This window comes from Meleagris gallopavo, chromosome 24, assembly GCF_905368555.1.
Source record: "Meleagris gallopavo chromosome 24, MGAL_WU_HG_1.1, whole genome shotgun sequence".
NCBI lineage: Eukaryota > Metazoa > Chordata > Aves > Galliformes > Phasianidae > Meleagris > Meleagris gallopavo.
The window spans coordinates 1124551-1143367 of record NC_139427.1 but is presented as its reverse complement, the minus strand read 5'-3'; the positions used below and the strand labels follow the sequence as shown (position 1 = coordinate 1143367).

At 48.8% G+C, this 18817-nt stretch overlaps 1 protein-coding gene across 1 annotated transcript; it reads left to right on the top strand.

Annotated features, from left to right (window-relative positions):
* The first annotated feature begins 1210 nt into the window (after nt 1-1210).
* Nucleotides 1211-12988, top strand: SLC25A37 (solute carrier family 25 member 37). The gene is made up of 4 exons (XM_085242863.1): nt 1211-1496; nt 6836-7064; nt 8996-9052; nt 9926-12988. The coding sequence occupies exons 1-4, from the start codon at nt 1284-1286 to the stop codon at nt 10444-10446; spliced, it is 1020 nt and encodes a 339-aa protein (XP_085098989.1). The 5' UTR covers nt 1211-1283; the 3' UTR covers nt 10447-12988.
* The last annotated feature ends 5829 nt before the right edge of the window (nt 12989-18817 follow it).

The window sequence follows — 18817 nt, the reverse complement described above, 5'->3', positions numbered from 1 at the left end:
GATGGAATCTGGGGCCAAAAGCCACTGCTCGAGGCCGAGCTGTTGCAAATGGAGGAGGGTCTGTAGGTACACTGAGTTGAGTTCATGTTGTTGATGGATGGCTCCTTTTGCCATGCCGGTGTGGAAACAATTTCACAGAGTGGGAATAATTCCAAAAAAATCCCTGTGCATCATCATGCTGGCATCTCTGCTGCACCACCCGCATGTGCAGAGCTGCTGCGGAAAGGATTCCTCACAACAAAGCTGCTTGAGATTAAACTATAACCTGGAAACAGCTCTGTATTTCACTCTGATTCATCCCATTTCTTATCAGGCAGCAAGAGGGAGGGCTGTAGGGGAAAGGGCTCATTATGGTCAATGACAACACAACGTCTCCTCCCCGGCGAACGCTTTGGGAACAGAGGACCTGTTGCTTACAGAGCATGAAACCTCCAGGAACCACGTGCAGCAGTGCTCGGAAGTGCTGCTGCCGAGCTCTAACTCGGCCCTTTCTCCGCACGAGGCTGCATTACAAGAAGGAAGTTCTGGAGTCCAGCCTTGATTTATGGCCGCGCCTTGCCCTGCAGAGGGGGTTATGCTGAGGGCACCCACGTGAGATGCGATCTGCGCTGGAAAGCAAGAGAGATGGAGGAGCAGCAACGCAGGGCTGCCGGTTCCAGCCGTGCCCACGGCTTTGCCTATTTTAGGGGGCTGTACAGGGCACTGCAGCACACGCGTGCCAAGGGCTGCTTTACTCTCAGCAGCCCCATAAGCTTCAAAAATAAAATTAAAATAAAATAAAGTAAAATCAAATCAAATAAAAATAATAAAAATAACATAAAAATAATAAAATAAAATAATAAAACAAACCGATGGAAGGCGCACGCTCCCCTCCCTCCTCTCCTCCCCTTAACGCGCCGCTTCCCCCCGAAAGCGCGCGCTGGCACGCGGGAGGCGCGCCGCATTCCGCCCGCCGTTCCGCCCCTTTCTCCCCTCAGCAACCAATTTCATCTCATCCCTCCTCCCCATTCGCCCGTTGACCTGTCAATCCTTCGGGTTTGCCTCTCTGTGACGTCACAAGCGGGAGCCCGCCTCTTCTCTCTACTCAATGGGAAAAGGCGAACGACGAAGAAGCATTCCTATTGGCCAGCGCTGTGAGGCCCGGGGCGGGGCGCGGGCGCGGCTTTAAAGCGGGGAACGGGAGGCGCGCGCTCCCCGTGCCGCGCCCCCCCCATTCCCCCGCCCCCCCCCCCCGTTCCGGGAATCCCTTTTCCCGTTCCCGATCTCCGCTCAGCTCCGAGCGAATGGAGCTGAGCTGCTCCGTAGGGGGCAGCACGGCGGCCCCCCCGGGGCCTGGGCCCCCAGGGCCGATCACTGCACCTTCTGTGCCCCCCCCGATGGAGGGTGAGGATTACGAGAGTCTGCCCAGCGGAGCCTCGCTTGGCACGCACATGTTGGCCGGGGCGGTGGCGGGGATCATGGAACACAGCGTGATGTACCCGGTGGATTCCGTGAAGGTGCGTGGGGTGGGGAGGGCATGGGGGGTGACCTGGGACTGGGCTCTCTTTGATGCGGGAGGATGCACGGGGGGTGTATGGGGGGGGGGGGAGTGTAGTGGTGCAAGGTTTGCTCGTAGGGTGTAGAGCTGTGAAAGTGGGTTCATGTGAAGGGTATGGGTGTGCAAAGGGGGTGTGGGGGGGTATGGGTGTGCAAAGGGGGTGTGGGGGGGGTATGGGTGTGCAAAGGGGGTGTGTGGGGGGGTATGGGTGTGCAAAGGGGGTGTGTGGGGGGTATGGGTGTGCAAAGGGGGTGTGTGGGGGGGTATGGGTGTGCAAAGGGGGTGTGTGGGGGGGTATGGGTGTGCAAAGGGGGTGTGTGGGGGGGTATGGGTGTGCAAAGGGGGTGTGTGGGGGGGTATGGGTGTGCAAAGGGGGTGTGTGGGGGGGGTATGGGTGTGCAAAGGGGGTGTGGGGGGGTATGGTTGTGCAAAGGGGGTGTGGGGGGGGTATGGGTGTGCAAAGGGGGTGTGGGGGGGGTATGGGTGTGCAAAGGGGGTGTGGGGGGGTATGGGTGTGCAAAGGGGGTGTGTGGGGGGTATGGGTGTGCAAAGGGGGTGTGGGGGGGGTATGGGTGTGCAAAGGGGGTGTGGGGGGGTATGGGTGTGCAAAGGGGGTGTGGGGGGGTATGGGTGTGCAAAGGGGGTGTGGGGGGGTATGGGTGTGCAAAGGGGGTGTGGGGGGGTATGGGTGTGCAAAGGGGGTGTGTGCACTGAGAGCTGAGGTGCAGGGTATGTTATGTTCATGGGGCACCGAGCTGCAAAAGGGGTCTGTGCATAGACTATGGGGCAGTTGCATGCAGGGAGGGCAATGGAGGGTCCTGTATGGTGTCTGGAGGGTTACATTCCTGGAATGCATGGAGTGGATGTACATGAGGAGCTTGCAGGCAGTGCAAGGAGAATGCATGGATGAGGGATGGAAGTGCATTCTTGGGGGGTGTCTGTGTGGGGAGTGCATGCACAGGGTATGGGGCTGCATGCATAAAGTGCTGAGGGGTTATGGTGTGCAAGGAGGGGGGCTTAGAGAACAAGGGGGGAAGTTTGCTTGGGGGATTAGGGCTGTGTTAGGCTACAGCCGCAGGGTGCTCTGCCAGGCTGCACTGTGCTGTCATTTCTTCCTGCATTGACATGGGAGCTGCACAGAGCCCTCCTGGGCAGCCTCAGCACGCCGTGCCCGCCGGCTTTACGCAACCACAGTGCAAAGGTGCACGCTGTGCTGCTCTGTGTCCAGCCCTGGCGTAGCAAAGCAAAGTCCTTGTGCATGAACTCGGAGTGAGATGCCGTCAGGAAAGTTGCAGGAGTTCTGCTCCTCTTCCCTGCAAGCTTTCTCCTCCTGTAGCTTAGCAAACCGTGCATGGTGTAAATACGGAGGTGTTGCTGGTTTGCTGCAAAGCACTTTTTTTTCCCCAGCAAACTGTGTGCCTTGGAGCTGGAGGGAGCTGCTGCCTGCAGGTCCCTGTAGGATCTTTGCACTCTGCAAGGAACTGAGCCTAATTAAGCTCATTACCATCAATGTCCTTCACTCTCTCAACATCTTTCCTTTTTTTCCAGAAAGGAAATGTGCTTTCCCTGCTCTGGGTGATATTGCTGGGATCAGGGCACGGCCAAGCAGAGCCTGTGGATGCTGCACAGAGTGGGATCTTGGGGCACCTGAGCTGTTCAGTGGCCTCCAGGAGGAAATGTTTTGGTCTCAGCAAGTTATTTCTTCTCAAAGAGAAAGGGAAAGGATCACAATCTGGGGGAACTGTTTGTTTCAGTCACTTGCACTATTCCTCAGCATGACATGCAGCTCTGATGCTGCTACCCCTCTGGGAGGCTGTGGGGTTGCAGCCTGCCCATGGGACATCCCCAGGACAATAACTAGGGGCTGGAGCTGTGTCCAGGTGTCCCTGTAAGCCAGGATCATTCTGTGTGACCCACAGCTCTGCTGCTCTATGTGCTTTGGCACTGTGTGAGGCATTCCCAGCACTATGGCTGTTTGTTTTGGGAGGGAGATGCAGTACTGGTCGTGCTCTGCCAGCTGAAAGTTGGAGACCTGTGGTTATTGGGAGTTGTTTGGTGTCTGTTCCTTTGCATTATTTTCTTTCTCATGGTGCAGGAAGAACGAATTGCAGCAAGGAGCCAGGGGCATGCAATCTGTCTGCAGGGCAGGAGGGTGAATGGGGTTTGTTGTAGGGATGGAGCAGTTTGGGGAGCTCTGCTCCACATGGATAGGACAGAGGGTAGTGCTCCTGTGTGAGCAGGTTTGGGATGTTGGGGTTTGGTGGTGAACCTGTGGGTATCAGTGCATGGCTAGAAAGAGCAGTTTGTCCTGTTAGGGGATGGTGTGGGTGCTGCCAGCCCCAACCAACCTGTCACCCCACCCATGGTCACTTTGCAGCCACATGTGGGGACCGGGCACTGCTTGCTGGGAGCTGCTGCAAAACAATGGGTGACTGGGAGCTGCACGGTCACAGGGGATGCCAGCTGGTTTGTGCAGTTGTCCATCAAATTGGTGATGCTTTGCAAACAAATGCAGAACTAGAGAGCTGGCTCTTGTTAGCAGAACGCTTCTGGGCAGAAATCCGTCCTGGCCCCATGGCTTGTGCCAGCTGAGAAACGTCTGGGAAGTGTCTGCCTCTTTCTGTGCTGAACTTTGTGCAAAGAGAGCAGCAGCAGCACTGACTCTGTGCTAATGCTGCCTTGGAAGGAACATTTCTGAGCTTTTCGGGTATATTTCAGCCTCTTTTCATCATGCTTAGATAGCCATATATCTTTTGGGATGCAATAAGGATTATGTACTCGAGCACTGGGCTCCCTTCGTTAGGGAATTCTGCACAGTGCTGTGTGATGGATGGGTAGTGGTGGGCACTGCTGCTCCACGGGGATGCCATGAAACCAGAGCTGGGACTTTTGCTTTTGCTTCTGGTGCCCATGCTGCAGGTAAGGCTGCCCGGATGTTTGCTGCCTTACGCAACAGGATTAATGGAGCATTTCTGGGCTGTTTAACAACAGGGGTGTGAACTCCTGGAGGAGCTGCAGATAAGTGTTGGAAGGGCTGTGCAGCAAATCAACTGTTCGCAGCCTTTAAAGGTGCAGCACTGATGCTGTGCTGCTGCGATAAATTGATCCTGCATGGGGCTGGCATGCAGCTGGGTGCTTAGGGGATACTAAGTGGTGTTTATGCATTGCTATGTGAAAGCAGCGGATGCCCAGCAGAAATATGGAGGTGCTTGGGGTGCTGCAGTATTGCACGTTGCTTGCTCTATGGCACTGCATGCTCCCAAACATCTCTGATGCTCTGGCTCCAGATGCATGCTGCAGTTGCACTGATTCTGAATGCACTGGGCTGGGTTCAGGCTCAGTTTTGCAATGTGAGGGTGGAGCTTTGAGTCTGCAGAAGTGCACTATCTCTGCTGCAGCTGGTGGGTGCTGCTGAGTCATGGTGACAGCAGTGTGGGCCCTCATGCATGCAAAGCAAAGGATGCCAGCTGCTCTACATCTATTTTTTTAAGCACATTGCAAGATTCAAAGCTATTGTTTCTTTTAGAGGAAAACTTCTGAGCTTTTTAGGTTTGTTTCCAGTGTTGCAATGTGCTCTATACCAGGAAGCTTTGCTCGAGGCAGCGAAACTCCATTCCTCAGCACAGCTCCTCCATGCTAAGCAGCCTTGGAACTTTCTCCAAACACAGGGCATGTTTTGCTGCAGCTGTGCAGCTCTTTGTTCACCTCATGCATTCTTAGCTGCAGGCATCTGTGCAACGGGACCACCACTTTTGCATATTGAGGTCTTGTATTTTTAGGGAAAGGCAGTATGTGGTGCAAAAAGGGAGAGTTCTTTCAGTTGCGTTCATGACCCCAGATGCTTACAATCTGCAATTCTCCTAGCTGCTCACTCACATCACTTTGCAAATGCAATTATTGTGCATTTTCTAGAATAGCTACTACAAATGCAGTAGATTGTTATTCTCACACACTGCTTTACTGCTCTCGTTAATAGCTTGGCTTATGATTCTGGGTTAAAGTCTGCAGTTCAGCCCCAATCTCTTGAACTCAGAGCAGTGGCCGTGGAAATGCCTTTTAATTTTCAGGCAACCAAAGGAATCCAAGGTCCAAATCAGCAGCACTTGGATTTGGTGTGATCTCACCTGGAAATGCAGCCCTGAGATTGCTGCTGGTTAATTGCAGAGGTGAATTGATGAGTCCTTGTGCAGAAGCACAGAGGGATGCGGGGGATCCTTCCTTCTGAAGCTGCTGTTTGCATCACTATTGCACTTCTGCAGAGCCAAAGATATTAAACCAGGGATTTCCTGGAGGGATTACTTGCAGTGCTGCAGCCTCACTTGCTGTGCTGCTATTGCAGTATCAAATACTGAGTGGAAAAGGGCTGATTTTCACCCCCCAGCAAAATGGGTCAAGGTGTAAAGTTGGTGCAATCCATTTCTGGGCTTAAACTTGGTACAGAAGCAAAGCATTGTCTGCAATGCTGAGCCTGTAGCAGTAGACCTGACCTTCAGGGCTGCCTGCTCCCTTATCTGCTGCTTATCACCTCATTCATGAACTGCTCTGACCCTAAATGGATGAACTGGGTTCAGCACAGTGCAATGTGTCTGGGGGTGAAACTTTGCTCTGAAGCTTGAAGGTGTCCGTTGAAAGATGCTGGCCTCTTGGGAAGCTTTGGAAAAGCAATTAAGAGGAAGAAAAACTCACCAGGGATTTTTGAGGAAGGATGCAGATAATACCAAACCCATGGAGCTGGTGGATGACCAGAGGGCAGATCCTTGGGTCCTCCAGGGGTCAGGTTGGGCGCAACTGATATGCACAGGGACTCATCTTTGTGCCCTTCAAGGAAACCCATTTCCCAGTCATTTGCCCTATAGCTCCATGTGGGCATCAAAGCAGTGAGCAATTGCAGGAGGAACACGCTGGGGCAGAGACAGAGTGTTGCAAGCAGGAGGCAATTAGAGCCCTGGCTGTGTTTCTTCACCTTTGTCTTTTGAACAATTGCACTTAATTCCCCATGCATAAACAAGAGCAGAGGTTACACATCCACCAGCAGAATTCTGATGTCTTGGTGTTGCAATGGAAGCACGGACTTTGTGGCGTTGTTCTGTCAGAAGTGTGAATAAATGGGACGTGGGTGCATTGGGGTTCTGTGGGTGCTCTGGGGGCTCTGAGCAAAGTGGGCTCAGCAAAAGAAGGCAAAGGATTTTAGGGTTAGACTCTATGGTCTGTTTGGGTCAGGGGGGCCCATATGGGTGTGAATCTTGGAAGTCTTACATACTTAACTGAAGCCTCTCCTTCCTGTGTGCTTTGTTGCAGACACGGATGCAAAGCCTGCAGCCCGACCCCAAGGCCCAGTACCGGAGTGTGTATGAAGCCCTGAAGAAGATGGTCCTGACTGAAGGCTTCTGGAGGCCTTTACGTGGGATCAATGTCACCATGCTGGGGGCTGGCCCTGCCCACGCCATGTACTTTGCTTGCTATGAAAAAATGAAAAAATCACTCAGTGATACCATTCAGCATGGAGGAAACAGCCACTTGGCCAATGGTATTTTAAAATTTATTTTATGGCATTAAAAAATCCTGTGATTAACCTTCCTCCTGTTTGCTTTGCACCAAGCAGTGAGAGCTGGGTCTCACACAATAAATAATTGGAGGTTTTTGCTCTGATTACGTGACACAGAGATGTAGTAACAGGCAGCATCCAATGAGGCATCCTGACATGTTGAAGAGATGGTGCAGAAAATGTTATCTCACAAGTATCCAGGCAAGTTGGCTTGCCTGGGCCACATTGAGTGAAAAGGGATGATCTTGCGCTGCATATATGTAGGTTGCTCTGAATGTAATGCCTTCTATTTATTTATTCCCACGGAAATGACAACCTCTACAATAAATGCAATAACTCTGCTTGATAAAGCAAATTCTTAGCTACAAAGCACTATTTTTCAATACAATCAGCACTATCAGCTGTGTGTTTTCACCAGCAGTGAACAAGCCATGCTAATTAGCCATGCTAATCAAGGCCTGCACCAGCAGAGCTGCCCCCCCTGTCGCTGTCCAGTGCTGAACCAGCCCACCCACCCCTCCCTGTGCTCACACCCCTGTTTGGCCTTTGTAGCATCGATGAATGTCAGTTGGTGCCATTTTTTCCCCCCCACTCATTTGCTCCATGTGCTTTTCTGTGTCAGGTGCTGTTTTGTAAGATTGCCCTCACTGCTGCTGTCTTGTCACACAGCAATAAAATATAATGGGGTATCAGATGTTCAATGTCTAGAACCATACCAGCATCCACCTCTGACATCACAAGCCAACACCGTCATACAGGAGGCATTACTTTTGGAGCAGCCCTCATTAAAATATGTAATGTATTGAAGCAACAAAATTTAATTTTTTAAATTTTTATTGAGACAGTAAAAAAAAAAAAGTCAATGAAACCATAAAACCAACAGGATTTTGAATGTTGTTTTTGAGAGACTGATGCACCAATCTCTGGTTTGATGGCAGAAATTTCAATTCTTAGTAAGGTCTCAGGAGGTTCATTAGAGATTTTTTGATGTAAGTTTGCTCTTCCTGTGCCTCATTGTTGACAGTAGTTATTCACAAATGTACATGCTGCCAAAAGTGATGGCATGAATAAGGCAGACTGTGTAGTGAGGGATATTTTTCTTATAAAAGTCTGGTAAAGAAACGTAATCAGATTTTTGAGTTGAATACCTGATTGTAACTCTGTATGTTCCAGTTGAAAAAATGTATTTGTGTCGAATGAAAATGGAGCTGCAAACATTGAATTCTTCCTCACAGTCTTGAAACAAATTCTCAAATTCCTTTATCAAAACTGAAAGCGTGGCTGCATATTTTTTGCTGTTCACAGGACTGTGTTTAGGCACTGTATCAAAATGCGTAAAATTATTTGCCATTATTTGAGTTGCCACGATGTGGTGGCAGCAATATGTGGCAATGCCCACATAACTTGACCCAACCAAGTCAATGAAGACTAGAATATCCTTTTTCCTTGTTGCTTTCCTGTGCCTGCCGTTCAAGTAGCTACAGGCTTTTGGTACCCATGGGAAAGCTGAGCTCTGCATTAGTAAAAAAATGACTGAAAGTCAACGGAAACTTCAAAGGGGAAGGTGTGGCTCAAGGCCATCCTTCAGAGTCATTAATGGCTGGCTAGATGTTTGCAGAATCTGTGCAATTAGTGCTTAAATGGCTGAAAATGCCTAATTAAAGATGCAGTGAGCCAGTTCTAACCATTGCTCATTCTTCAGTCCGGTGTAGGCTGAGTAAAGCTGGTGAAGTCTTGTGTAGGCAAAGCCCAGTGAGTTGGTGGGAGAAGCCAACGTGACGCGGCCAGAGCTGGTTTGTGTTGGGCTGCCCTGCTTGGGTTTTTCCATACTGGAAACCAATTGTGTTACTGGGTGCTGTGTTACAGGTGACTCTCTGCTCCCTGGATTGCTGAAGGATGCTTTTGTCTTGCAGGTTTAGCTGGGAGCGTGGCCACGTTGCTCCATGATGCAGTGATGAATCCAGCTGAAGGTAACAGTGACCTGCACAGAGACCCTGAGCAGCCTCAGGGCCACCCCAGCCCTGTGCTGGGGGATGCTGCCCATCTTCTGAAAGGGAGAAATCCCTGCCCAGGACTGCCTGGCTGCTTTAATTGCAGGAGCCTGAGTCACACCGTGCTCTGCCTGTGAATTTTGCTTGTAGTAGTGGCTGTGGTTTTTCAGAAGCTCTGGGCAAGCAGAGCAGAGCTGATCTTGCTGCCCAACCAGTAGAGCAGCAGTAGGGTTCCACCAGCTGATGGTGGACTTCAACCAGCTGCTCTGCCTTCCTGGGAGATATCTGATGATAGGAGAACCAACAGTAAGATGCATCTAAAATCAATTGGCTGGGCTGCTGTTGGTTGTTAGTGTACTCAGCTCCTGAGCTGGACAGAAAGCAGTGAAAAACTTCAGAAAAACTGTTTTTAATGCTTAAAATTCTTTTTAATCAGAATAAATAACCTCTTACTGAAGACATATGTTGCCACAAGTGAGCTCTGTACCCTCATCTATCTGTCCTAATTCCATTTTAGCCTGACATAAGGGCTCCTTATTGATGGCTGAGTAATGTGTTGACTCATGAACGTGTAGAGCTACCAAACCAGGCCTGAGCTGATCCCTTCCCATGCTTTCTGGGTTTTAGGGCTGGTGATGCAAAGGGTGCATGGATCCTTGAGCTCAGAGTTTTTGCATACAGGGAGGGGATCACTGCAGAAATGCTTCTTTGTGGGTTTGGAAGGGGACGTTGGGTCTGCATGGCTGATGCTTGGAGCAGCGCTTGGACTGGGTGTTGGGATGCCCATTGGCGAGGTCCTCATCTAATTAACCTTTATTCCTTTGGTGCCACGTTGGATGTTCCCTGGAGCAGTGGTGAAGCAGCGGATGCAGATGTTCAACTCCCCCTACAAATCCGTCTGGCAGTGCGTGAGGACAGTGCAGAAAACCGAAGGCTTTGGTGCCTTCTACCGCAGCTACACCACCCAGCTCACCATGAACATCCCCTTCCAGGCCATCCACTTCATCACCTACGAGTTCATGCAGGAGAGGGTGAACCCCCATAGGGAGTACCACCCGCTGTCCCACGTCTGTTCGGGAGCCGTAGCCGGGGCCGTGGCTGCTGCTGCCACCACCCCGTTGGACGTCTGCAAGACCTTGCTCAACACCCAAGAAAACAAAGCGTTGAGTTCACTTAACATCACTGGGCACCTCTCGGGCATGGCCAACGCCTTTAGGACTGTCTATCAGCTGGGGGGCATCGCGGGGTATTTCCGAGGGGTGCAGGCACGTGTCATCTACCAGATCCCTTCAACAGCCATCGCGTGGTCGGTGTATGAGTTCTTTAAGTACTTTCTCACAAAGCACAAGCTGGAAAAGGGAACATCTCTTTGAAGGACGTAATGATATGCCCTCTGCTTGTGCCAGGAACACACCAGGTGCTGGGGGGAGATGGGAGGGTCACAGCTGATGCCACTTTCCTGTGGTCCTCAGCCACGTGTTCCCCTCGTTGCTTAAACAATAGTTTATGAAATACTTATAATAATATATATATTTAATAACTTTATTTTGGAGAGCCGAAATAATTGATATTTTTTTTCTTTAAGCTTGAAGTTGTAGTTTACTCCTCACCAGAAATCCTAGGTTATACAACCTAGGCTGTTTTTCTTTTTTTTTTTTTTTTTTTTTACGGCAGAATACCCTATCATAGAACTTTTATATAAAATATTAAATAGTTGGATAATGTTTATCCTTTATTTTTCTATATAGATGTTTGTTTGTTTGTTTTTTTAATGCAATTACAGCTAGATGCTGAGCTGCTTAAAAAGGGCTAAATTCTTCCCTCATGTGCAAGGAAGACATGAAAGCATTTATTTTTATAGCCAGATTGGCTTTAATTACACAGCATTTAGTCCCCAGGCAGTGGTATTGTGTGAGTGTCTTGGGAGACTTTCTAGGGGCTGGGGGAAAAGGAATGGGGACACCCCTGTAGGAGACTCAAGGACACCAAGAGGGGCACCCCAAAATACCTGGGGTGGAAACAAAGCCAATTTTTTTACAAGGAGACTCTTAAAGATGTAGAATTTAAAAGAAGAGTATTTTTCAAACACTTTTCTAAAGGTACATTTTTATGGTGTGTGGTAGCTGGAACTGGCTTTGGTCCTCCCTTAATATATTTGTATTTTTTCACTAAAGCCCTGATTCTGCTCACAGGAAGGAGGGTTTGGGTTTGCTGCTGCAGAATGCTGGGGTTTGTGTTCAGCAACGTTGTGCCTACTCTGAAGGGGATCCGCCTTCTTGCTCCTACTGGGAATGGCTCTTTCCAGCACATCCTTTGTAGAAATGCTCATTTTTGGAATATGGCCTTTGTGTGGGGGTGGAGAGCTCCAAAATTCCTCTTTCCCACTTTGAGAGGACAGATCTGCTCCAGTTAGTTAGCTTCTCTCAACTTGGTGTCACGCCATGCAGAGTGTGGTTTTTTTGGATATCTCAACCTGTTTCTTTGTGTCAGCAGCAGCCGATGACAAATTTGATTAATTTGGGGGATTGGAGGGCACCACTTGGCAGATCTTGATTGTACCTGGGGAAATCTTGATCATACGTGGAGCTCACCTTACTGGGAGCAGCTGATGATTGGGGCTGGTCCCATCCCCTCACCACTGTGCCAGTGGCAACTTCTGCTCTGCCACGGATGTATTCCCGGCTTGTTTTTGACACATTTGGATTGACAAGCATCCCATCAACTGGGATGACACTAAGCAGAGCCAAACCTTCCGCTCCGTTATTTGGAGAGGCTGCATTGATGTGCATCTCCATGGGCGGTGCTGCCTGTGCCTTGTGTAATCACAGTTACCTCTGTGCCAATGATGCAAGGAGGTCCTCGATGCCTTTTTGTCACTTAAGCTGAGCGAATCACTGTGTTGAATGCACCCTTGTCTTAAAGTGCAAAACTTAACCTCAGTTTGCAGGGTTTTGGCTGGAGAAAGTCCCCAGCTCTCGTGCACACCAGGGTCCTCCAGGCTGGAGATGCTCCAGCCAGCTATTGGGTTTGGATGTCTTTTTTTTTTTTTAATTTCTATTTCTGTTGACTTTAGAAACCGGAGGGTCACTAACAGGAACCAGAACTGCATAAATATTGCCCATTGGAGAGGAGTGGATGAAAATCTTGGGTCATTTTATTGCTAATTGTGGCATAATGTGGAGGTTAACAGCTCTTTTGGTGCAGCTTTAGGTGGCTCAGCCCACAGTCCTTGATGCATCGTCCTCTTCCTCTGCTTTGCTTTACATCACTGTGGCTTTTCTGCATTTGGAGAGAGTTGTGGTCAGGGCACAGAGGCTGAATTTGTTACATTGGTTGTGTGCTGAGCATCCCAAAATGAGCTCCCCATCTCTGTCACTGTACAGAAAAATGCGTGCTTGTCTGGTTCCCTCCCAAGTGCTGAGCAGCCAGGTTGTGTTGGGACCTTGCTGAGAGCAAGGAGCAATTGGATGTTCATAGATCTCTGCAGATCACCTTGGCTATTGGGTAAAACCAGTTGGAAATGGGACAGCTGTGCCCAATTGGTCTAAAAATTGCAGAAATTTCACGGGTTTCCTGCTGGATCCTGCATTAAAGCCTCACCACCAAAGCTCTTCATCTCTCCTTGTGTTGTTTGAAAGTTTTGCTGCGAGTCTGAACTTTTATTTTAAGCTGGTATGTGAATCGTGTACTGCTGCTTTATCTGCAACAAACGCACATATATTTAAGGGAGGATGAGTAACTTTGTCTGCAGTTTTGTTGTTGTTGGTTTTTTTTTTTTTGGTTTTTTTTTTGCCTGCCTCGGAATTTAATGTGTTCTCTTGATGTATATTTAACATTGCAGGAGTTCATCTGTGAGATGCTGCTACAGTTGTGTCACTGGAACTCAAGGAAATAATAAAAAATATATAAATCGTGGTTTTTGTCCTCCTTGGCGTGGGGCTCGCGGTTGTTCTTGGCTGTGTGCTGGGGCACTGGTGCCTTCTAGTGGTGTCCCGTGGTGGAAAGCTTTTCACTATCGCTCTCAAGGAAGCAAATCCTGTTATTCATTTATTTGTTTTGTCTTACAGTAGTTTTGGCCTGCGTGTGTGTTGTGGGCTGGTGCTCCTCTGGGAGCTGCTGATTTGGGAATGGATTTCCTTCTGCTGCTGAGGTTTGCAGAGTGAAGATGCACGTTCTGGCTGCTGGGCAGCAAAGCAGAGCTTTTCCCACGTGCAAGGGAAACAGATGAGGTAGAAGCACTGGGTGTGCTGCTGGGTTGAAGCTAACATCCATTTCAATGAAGAATGTGTAATTTGCAGGGCAGTTCTTCCCTCAAGAAAATGGAGACGATGAATTCTTTGGTGCAGCTTCCATGACTCATTGCCATGTCTGTGCCTCTCCCCAGGATGCTGATGTCGGGCTGTAGGATTCTCACTGTGTCTTCAAACCATGGGTTTGGCATTGGCTGCTGTTTTTCAGACATGGGAGGGCAGCTTGCATTTTTATTTTTTAATCTTCAGTGCAAATAAAGGAGGTGCAGCTGCCCATCAGTGTCCCAGAGTGGAGATGTGCTCATGAGACAAGATCAAAAGATAAAGTGCTATTGAAGCCCTGCGAGGTGTTTTGGAGTCCTATATGTTTCTATTTGTGTTGTAGGGCCAATGCTGAATCCCTTTTTCCCATATGTAGTGCAGTGCTGAGAGGTGAGGTTTGGGTTTGGAGGGGCTGGTGATGGTGAATGTTGAGTTTGAGTTGGTGGATGTTGAGCAAAAAATAATGTATGTATGGAGCTGGTAACAGACCTCAGTTTTCTCTTGCAGCTGCAAGGAAGGCCCTGTGGTTTTTAACATCTGGTTCCACTGCATCTTCTCCCATACGTGGAGGAAGTCTGTCTTCAACCCCAAAGTGCTCAAGCATGGCCGAAAGCACGAGGTGTCATTAGTGAGACAAAGCTTTCATTTTTCTGTGAAAAGTTGCATGTTCCAGAGAGGATTTGTTTCTCTAATTGACACTAATGGTTTCTTTGGAACCAGTACAGATTATTGTGTAAATATCCTTTGAGGGTACTTTTGTAATACGTGTTATTTATCCGGTAGGCTGCAGCAAGCCCTTTAACTTGTAGGATTTCCTGCAGCAAGGAGCTGTAGGATGGTGGATATCTGCTTTGCTCCATTCTTTCATTATGTGGAAGCATTGAGTGGGCACCAATAAATAAATCCCTTCCTCTCATCCAGTCTGCATTCTACAAACTCCCAAACTGACGTCTTTCCTTGGGGTCTGTAGGTGTGTGAGATAAGCAGAAAAGGAGAAAAATATATACTGTGATCACATACTGTGATGTTTTGGATGGTGGTGATGGCCGTGGCCGTGTCCCCATTGCGTCGTCCCCATTGGCTGCAGTGCTTTGTGCACCACCAAAGCCTTTGGGGTTCCCACTGAAGTCATTTGATTAATCCAGGATCTGGGCTGTGTTTGTTCACCGCGTGCGATTATCATCTCGTTTGCCCAATTCTTTGTTTCTCATCAAATATTGTTCCTGCTCTAAAGGGTAATGAACATAAAGGCAAATATCTCACCTTTTCCCTCTTGAAATCTCATTAAGCTGCGTGTTTACCTTGGATGACAAGATGCAGCACACGGAGTGAAAGGTTTTCCGGCCACACCTTCCCCTGCTATCTTACTTTGTGCACAAAAGGAATAAAAACATTTGTATTTATTCGCCAGACTTAACTCCTTTCAAAGCCAGGGGATCCATTTGAAAGTGTTTTCTGCTGGGCTCAACAGGTGTAAAGCTGTTGTAGAGCACTGCTGAGCCCTGGTTGCAGGTGGATACAGGTGGATATGGAGATGAGAATTAATTTCAGCCCCAAATACTGAGCAATTTTGGCAGGTCATGTACCGTCCATGTGCATTGCCAGTGCAGCATCCTCACTTCGCTTCTCTTACTGATGGAGAGAGACTCCAAACATCATGAGTTGTTGAGTTGTTTTGATGGAGGGCAGGAATTCAGGTTTTTCCCATTTTCGTTTGGATGTGTTACAATTTGCACAGCAAAATCTTTTTTTTTTTTTTTTTTTTTTTTGCCCATAGGAAACAGAAAACAGAACTCCCCAAAAGATGGAGGTCTGCAGTGACCACCATGGCCCATGAGGACATTGGGTTGAACTGCATCTTCCAAAGGCATCACAAAGGCTCCCCAGCTCTTGCCTGTGCTGAGAGGGGATGAGGTTGTGGCTTTAGGCTTCAGCTCTGGGTCTGAGAAGCATTGCTGTTGGCTGCAGTGATGACCATTGTCAGCTCCATCTATAATTAAGCTTATTGAATGACTGGTCTTGGATTGAGGTGGGAAAGTATCTGAATCGTGCTGGGTTTGGTACCTCCTTATACTTGCATCATTAATGACATCATCAGCAGCATCATTAGTCATGGGACAAGAGGGAATGGCTCTAAGTTGTGCCAGGGAAGGTTTAGATTGGATATTAGGGGAAATTTCTTCTCTGGAAGAGCAGTAATGAATTGTAACAGGCTGCTCAGGGGAGTGATGGAGTCACTGTCACTGGAGCTGCTCAAGAACTGTGAAGATGTGGCACTGAGGGACATGGTCTGTGGGCATGGTGGGTTGGGTTGGGGTTGGACTTGGTGACCTCAGAGGTCTTTTCCAACCTTAATGACTCGGTGATACTATGGACGTGGTGGGGATGGCTGATGGTTGGAGATGATGGCCTTAGTGGTCTTTTCCAACCTTTATGATTCTGTTTCTCATCTATGCCAATACCCAGCAGCCAGATATGGGATTAGTAATACCAGGTTGGTGTAAATGGAGCTCATGCTCTGCTCGCTTCAGACCCAGTGCTTAGAAAACACATTGGATTGCAAAACCTGTTGCTGGCACCGCAGTGTTTGCAAAGCTTTCGGACATCCTCCCGCAGAGGAAGCTGTGCTGGGTGGACCTGAGAGCAGTTCTGCCCTGTGCAAACCCCACAAATCTCCAACACAGCACCCCGCAGCCCTGGCTGCCCCCACCCAGGCTCTGTTTGCAAAGAGACTTGCCCTAATCCCTCTGCTTTCCGCCACGGCATGAGGAGGACCCCTTCGTGTTCACCTGCCAATGGGTGGGAAAGTACCACAGGAAACTCCAGAGCAGTGTGTTTCCTTGCTTCCAGCCATGCTTTGTGCTCATTCCCAGGGAAAATGGGCTGACTGAGCCCTCAGAGGTTGCACTGCCTGGGGCTGAGAAATAATCTGCTTTTCCTCAAAGCTGCTTGCTGCAAAAAGCTGTGAGCACAGGGAGTTGGTGGGGAGCCCGTGTGTGGTGCTGGCCCTTCGAAACCCAGATCATGGCAATAGGAAAGGAAAAAGTGGGAACAGAACTGAGCCAAAGCAGCCACTGCAGCAGCATGAACATTACCCCCCCAATCCTTATCACCCCTCCTTGCTATTAGGCTACGATTTCTGCATAGAGACAACATGATGGCTTTGGAATATGTTTTTGAATGAAGTGCCTAGATGCACTCTGAGGGATTTTGGGTGCTCTAGTGGTTTGGATGTCCAGGTGGAGCCATAAAGAACTGACATGGTGTCCCCTTTGCCCCCAGTTTCTTCTTTTTGGGATAATACAACAAAGCCAAACCTCAGATTCCAAATACATGGCTCTGAAACCCTGTTTCTTTTCACTTTTCCTCCAAATCTGGAGCTTTCCAACCCAAAGGTAACCCGCCTGTGTTCAGAAGAAAGAGGAGGAATGCACCTTGGATGCCTTTTTGTGGAAGACAATGAAGGAGATTCACTCAGGAATGCCACGGGAGCCAATCTGGAGACTTGTGTTCTGCCACATCCCAAAGGGCTCTAAAAAAAGTAGTAAAAAAAACCATATATGTTTGTTTTCATTTTCTCTCCTTCTCTGTTCTTCACTGTGGTGAAAATCCGCTCAACTCTTCCTATGCCTCCATCACTCACCTGGATCCCTGCAAGGTGCCTGGACCACACACAGACCATGCACGGAGCATCCCTCTGGGCGAGCTGAAATCCCATTGCTACAGCCAAAACTCACATGTTGCAGTGATTAGCAGTTCTCATTTCCCCAGGGCAGGCAGAACCAGCACGTCCCATGTTGTGGTGGCAGTGGTGGCATGGCCTGGGGTGGCTGCCTTGGGGCAGCTCTGAGTGTGGGCTGTGTGGTGCCCGCCGCGAGACATCCTTACAGCAGAGTGGGATTAGAAGGAGATTAAGTGTTTCTTTGGATGACAAGAGCATCCAGCATAAGAATGGTAAATATTGAATATCCTCAAGGGTTTTGAAGAGCTCTAAATCCTGGTGCTTTGTGGATTTACTCACCTCTCTCCTTGGGGAGCATCCACACTCCCCAGGAGATTTGCTGTTTTCCCCTCCAAAGCACCTTCCTCATAACTGGGTACCAAAACAGGGGGAATGCTGCTCTGATAACACTTTGGGCATCCTTGCATTCTGCATCCCCAGCTCACGGCTCGTTGCAGTGAAGCCATTCCCACTGCTCTGCTTTGCAAATGTTGCATAGGTCAAGACTAAGATTTTTGTTGGCCTCAATCCCATGCATTCTTGCCAAGTATGTGGTTTATTGCATGCAAATGTTAGTCAGCAGTTCATTATCCAAAGGCAACCCTATTTTCTTTTTTCTGTGTTTTTTTTTTTTTTTTTTTTTTTTTAAGCTTTAATAAATGATTTGGCACAGGCGAGTGAAAACGTTATGTCAGCATTAGGCAGAGTTTAATCTTGATGGATGTGTTCGCGGCGGAGCGTGATGCTAATTGACAGATGTTAAATGATGCTTTCTGTTTCTGGCCACGCACAAACAAGAGTTCTGTTTTGTTAGGGCTGATTAAAACCCTGTGCCTCCATTGGTTGGGTGGGATTTTTTTCCCTGTGAATCAAGGGGCTGGTTGTCACCAGGAAACCTGCCATGGTGTTCCCCTTGGGGTTGGTGCTTGGACACTCTTGGGTTCTTTGGTCATCAGAAGATCACAGCCCTATAAGATGGCCTTAAGTTGTGGCAGGGGAGGTTCAGGGAGTCACTGTCCCTGGAGGTGTTCAGGAAATGTGGAGAAGTGGCACTTGGGGACGTGGTTATTGGGCATGGTGGGGTGGGGTGGGGTTGGGGATGATCTTAGAGATCTTTTCCAACCTTAACAACCCTATGGTTCTATGGGCATGGAGGGAGTGGGCTGATGGTTGGAGTTGATGACCTTAGTGGTCTTTTCCAACCTTAATGATTCTATGATTCCTGGAGTTTGTCTTTCTGCTAAGAAAGGAGAAAGCCCAACTGCAAGACTTGGGCATTTCCCTGGCATTGCTTTGGGCTTTTAGGGCAGAAAGCAAACCTGGGAGTAGTGCTCTGGGCAGTACTTTAGGACCAAAATTTGGAGGCCATGGTGACTGAGATTAAACTGTGGGACGACAGGAAGATTGGGGGTGATAAGAACGTGTTTTACTCTTCCTTTTGTGGGAATGGTCACTTGTATCATGCTCATCAGATGGATGGCAGTTAATGGGATGATGGATGAGTGACGTAGGAGTGCATGGTGCTGGAGATGTAGGAACAGTGATGAGCAGTGATTTGCTAATGGTGACACTGGTGCAACATTCACAATAGATATTTGTTTGAGAAGATGGTGGTGATTTCATGGCAGAAATAGGAACTAGTGAGAAAATCCAAACCCAGAGCAAGGAACCGACTGAGGCAGCTTGTTCTTAACAAAGGTTCTGAGCTCTTTATTCCAGAGGACAGCACAC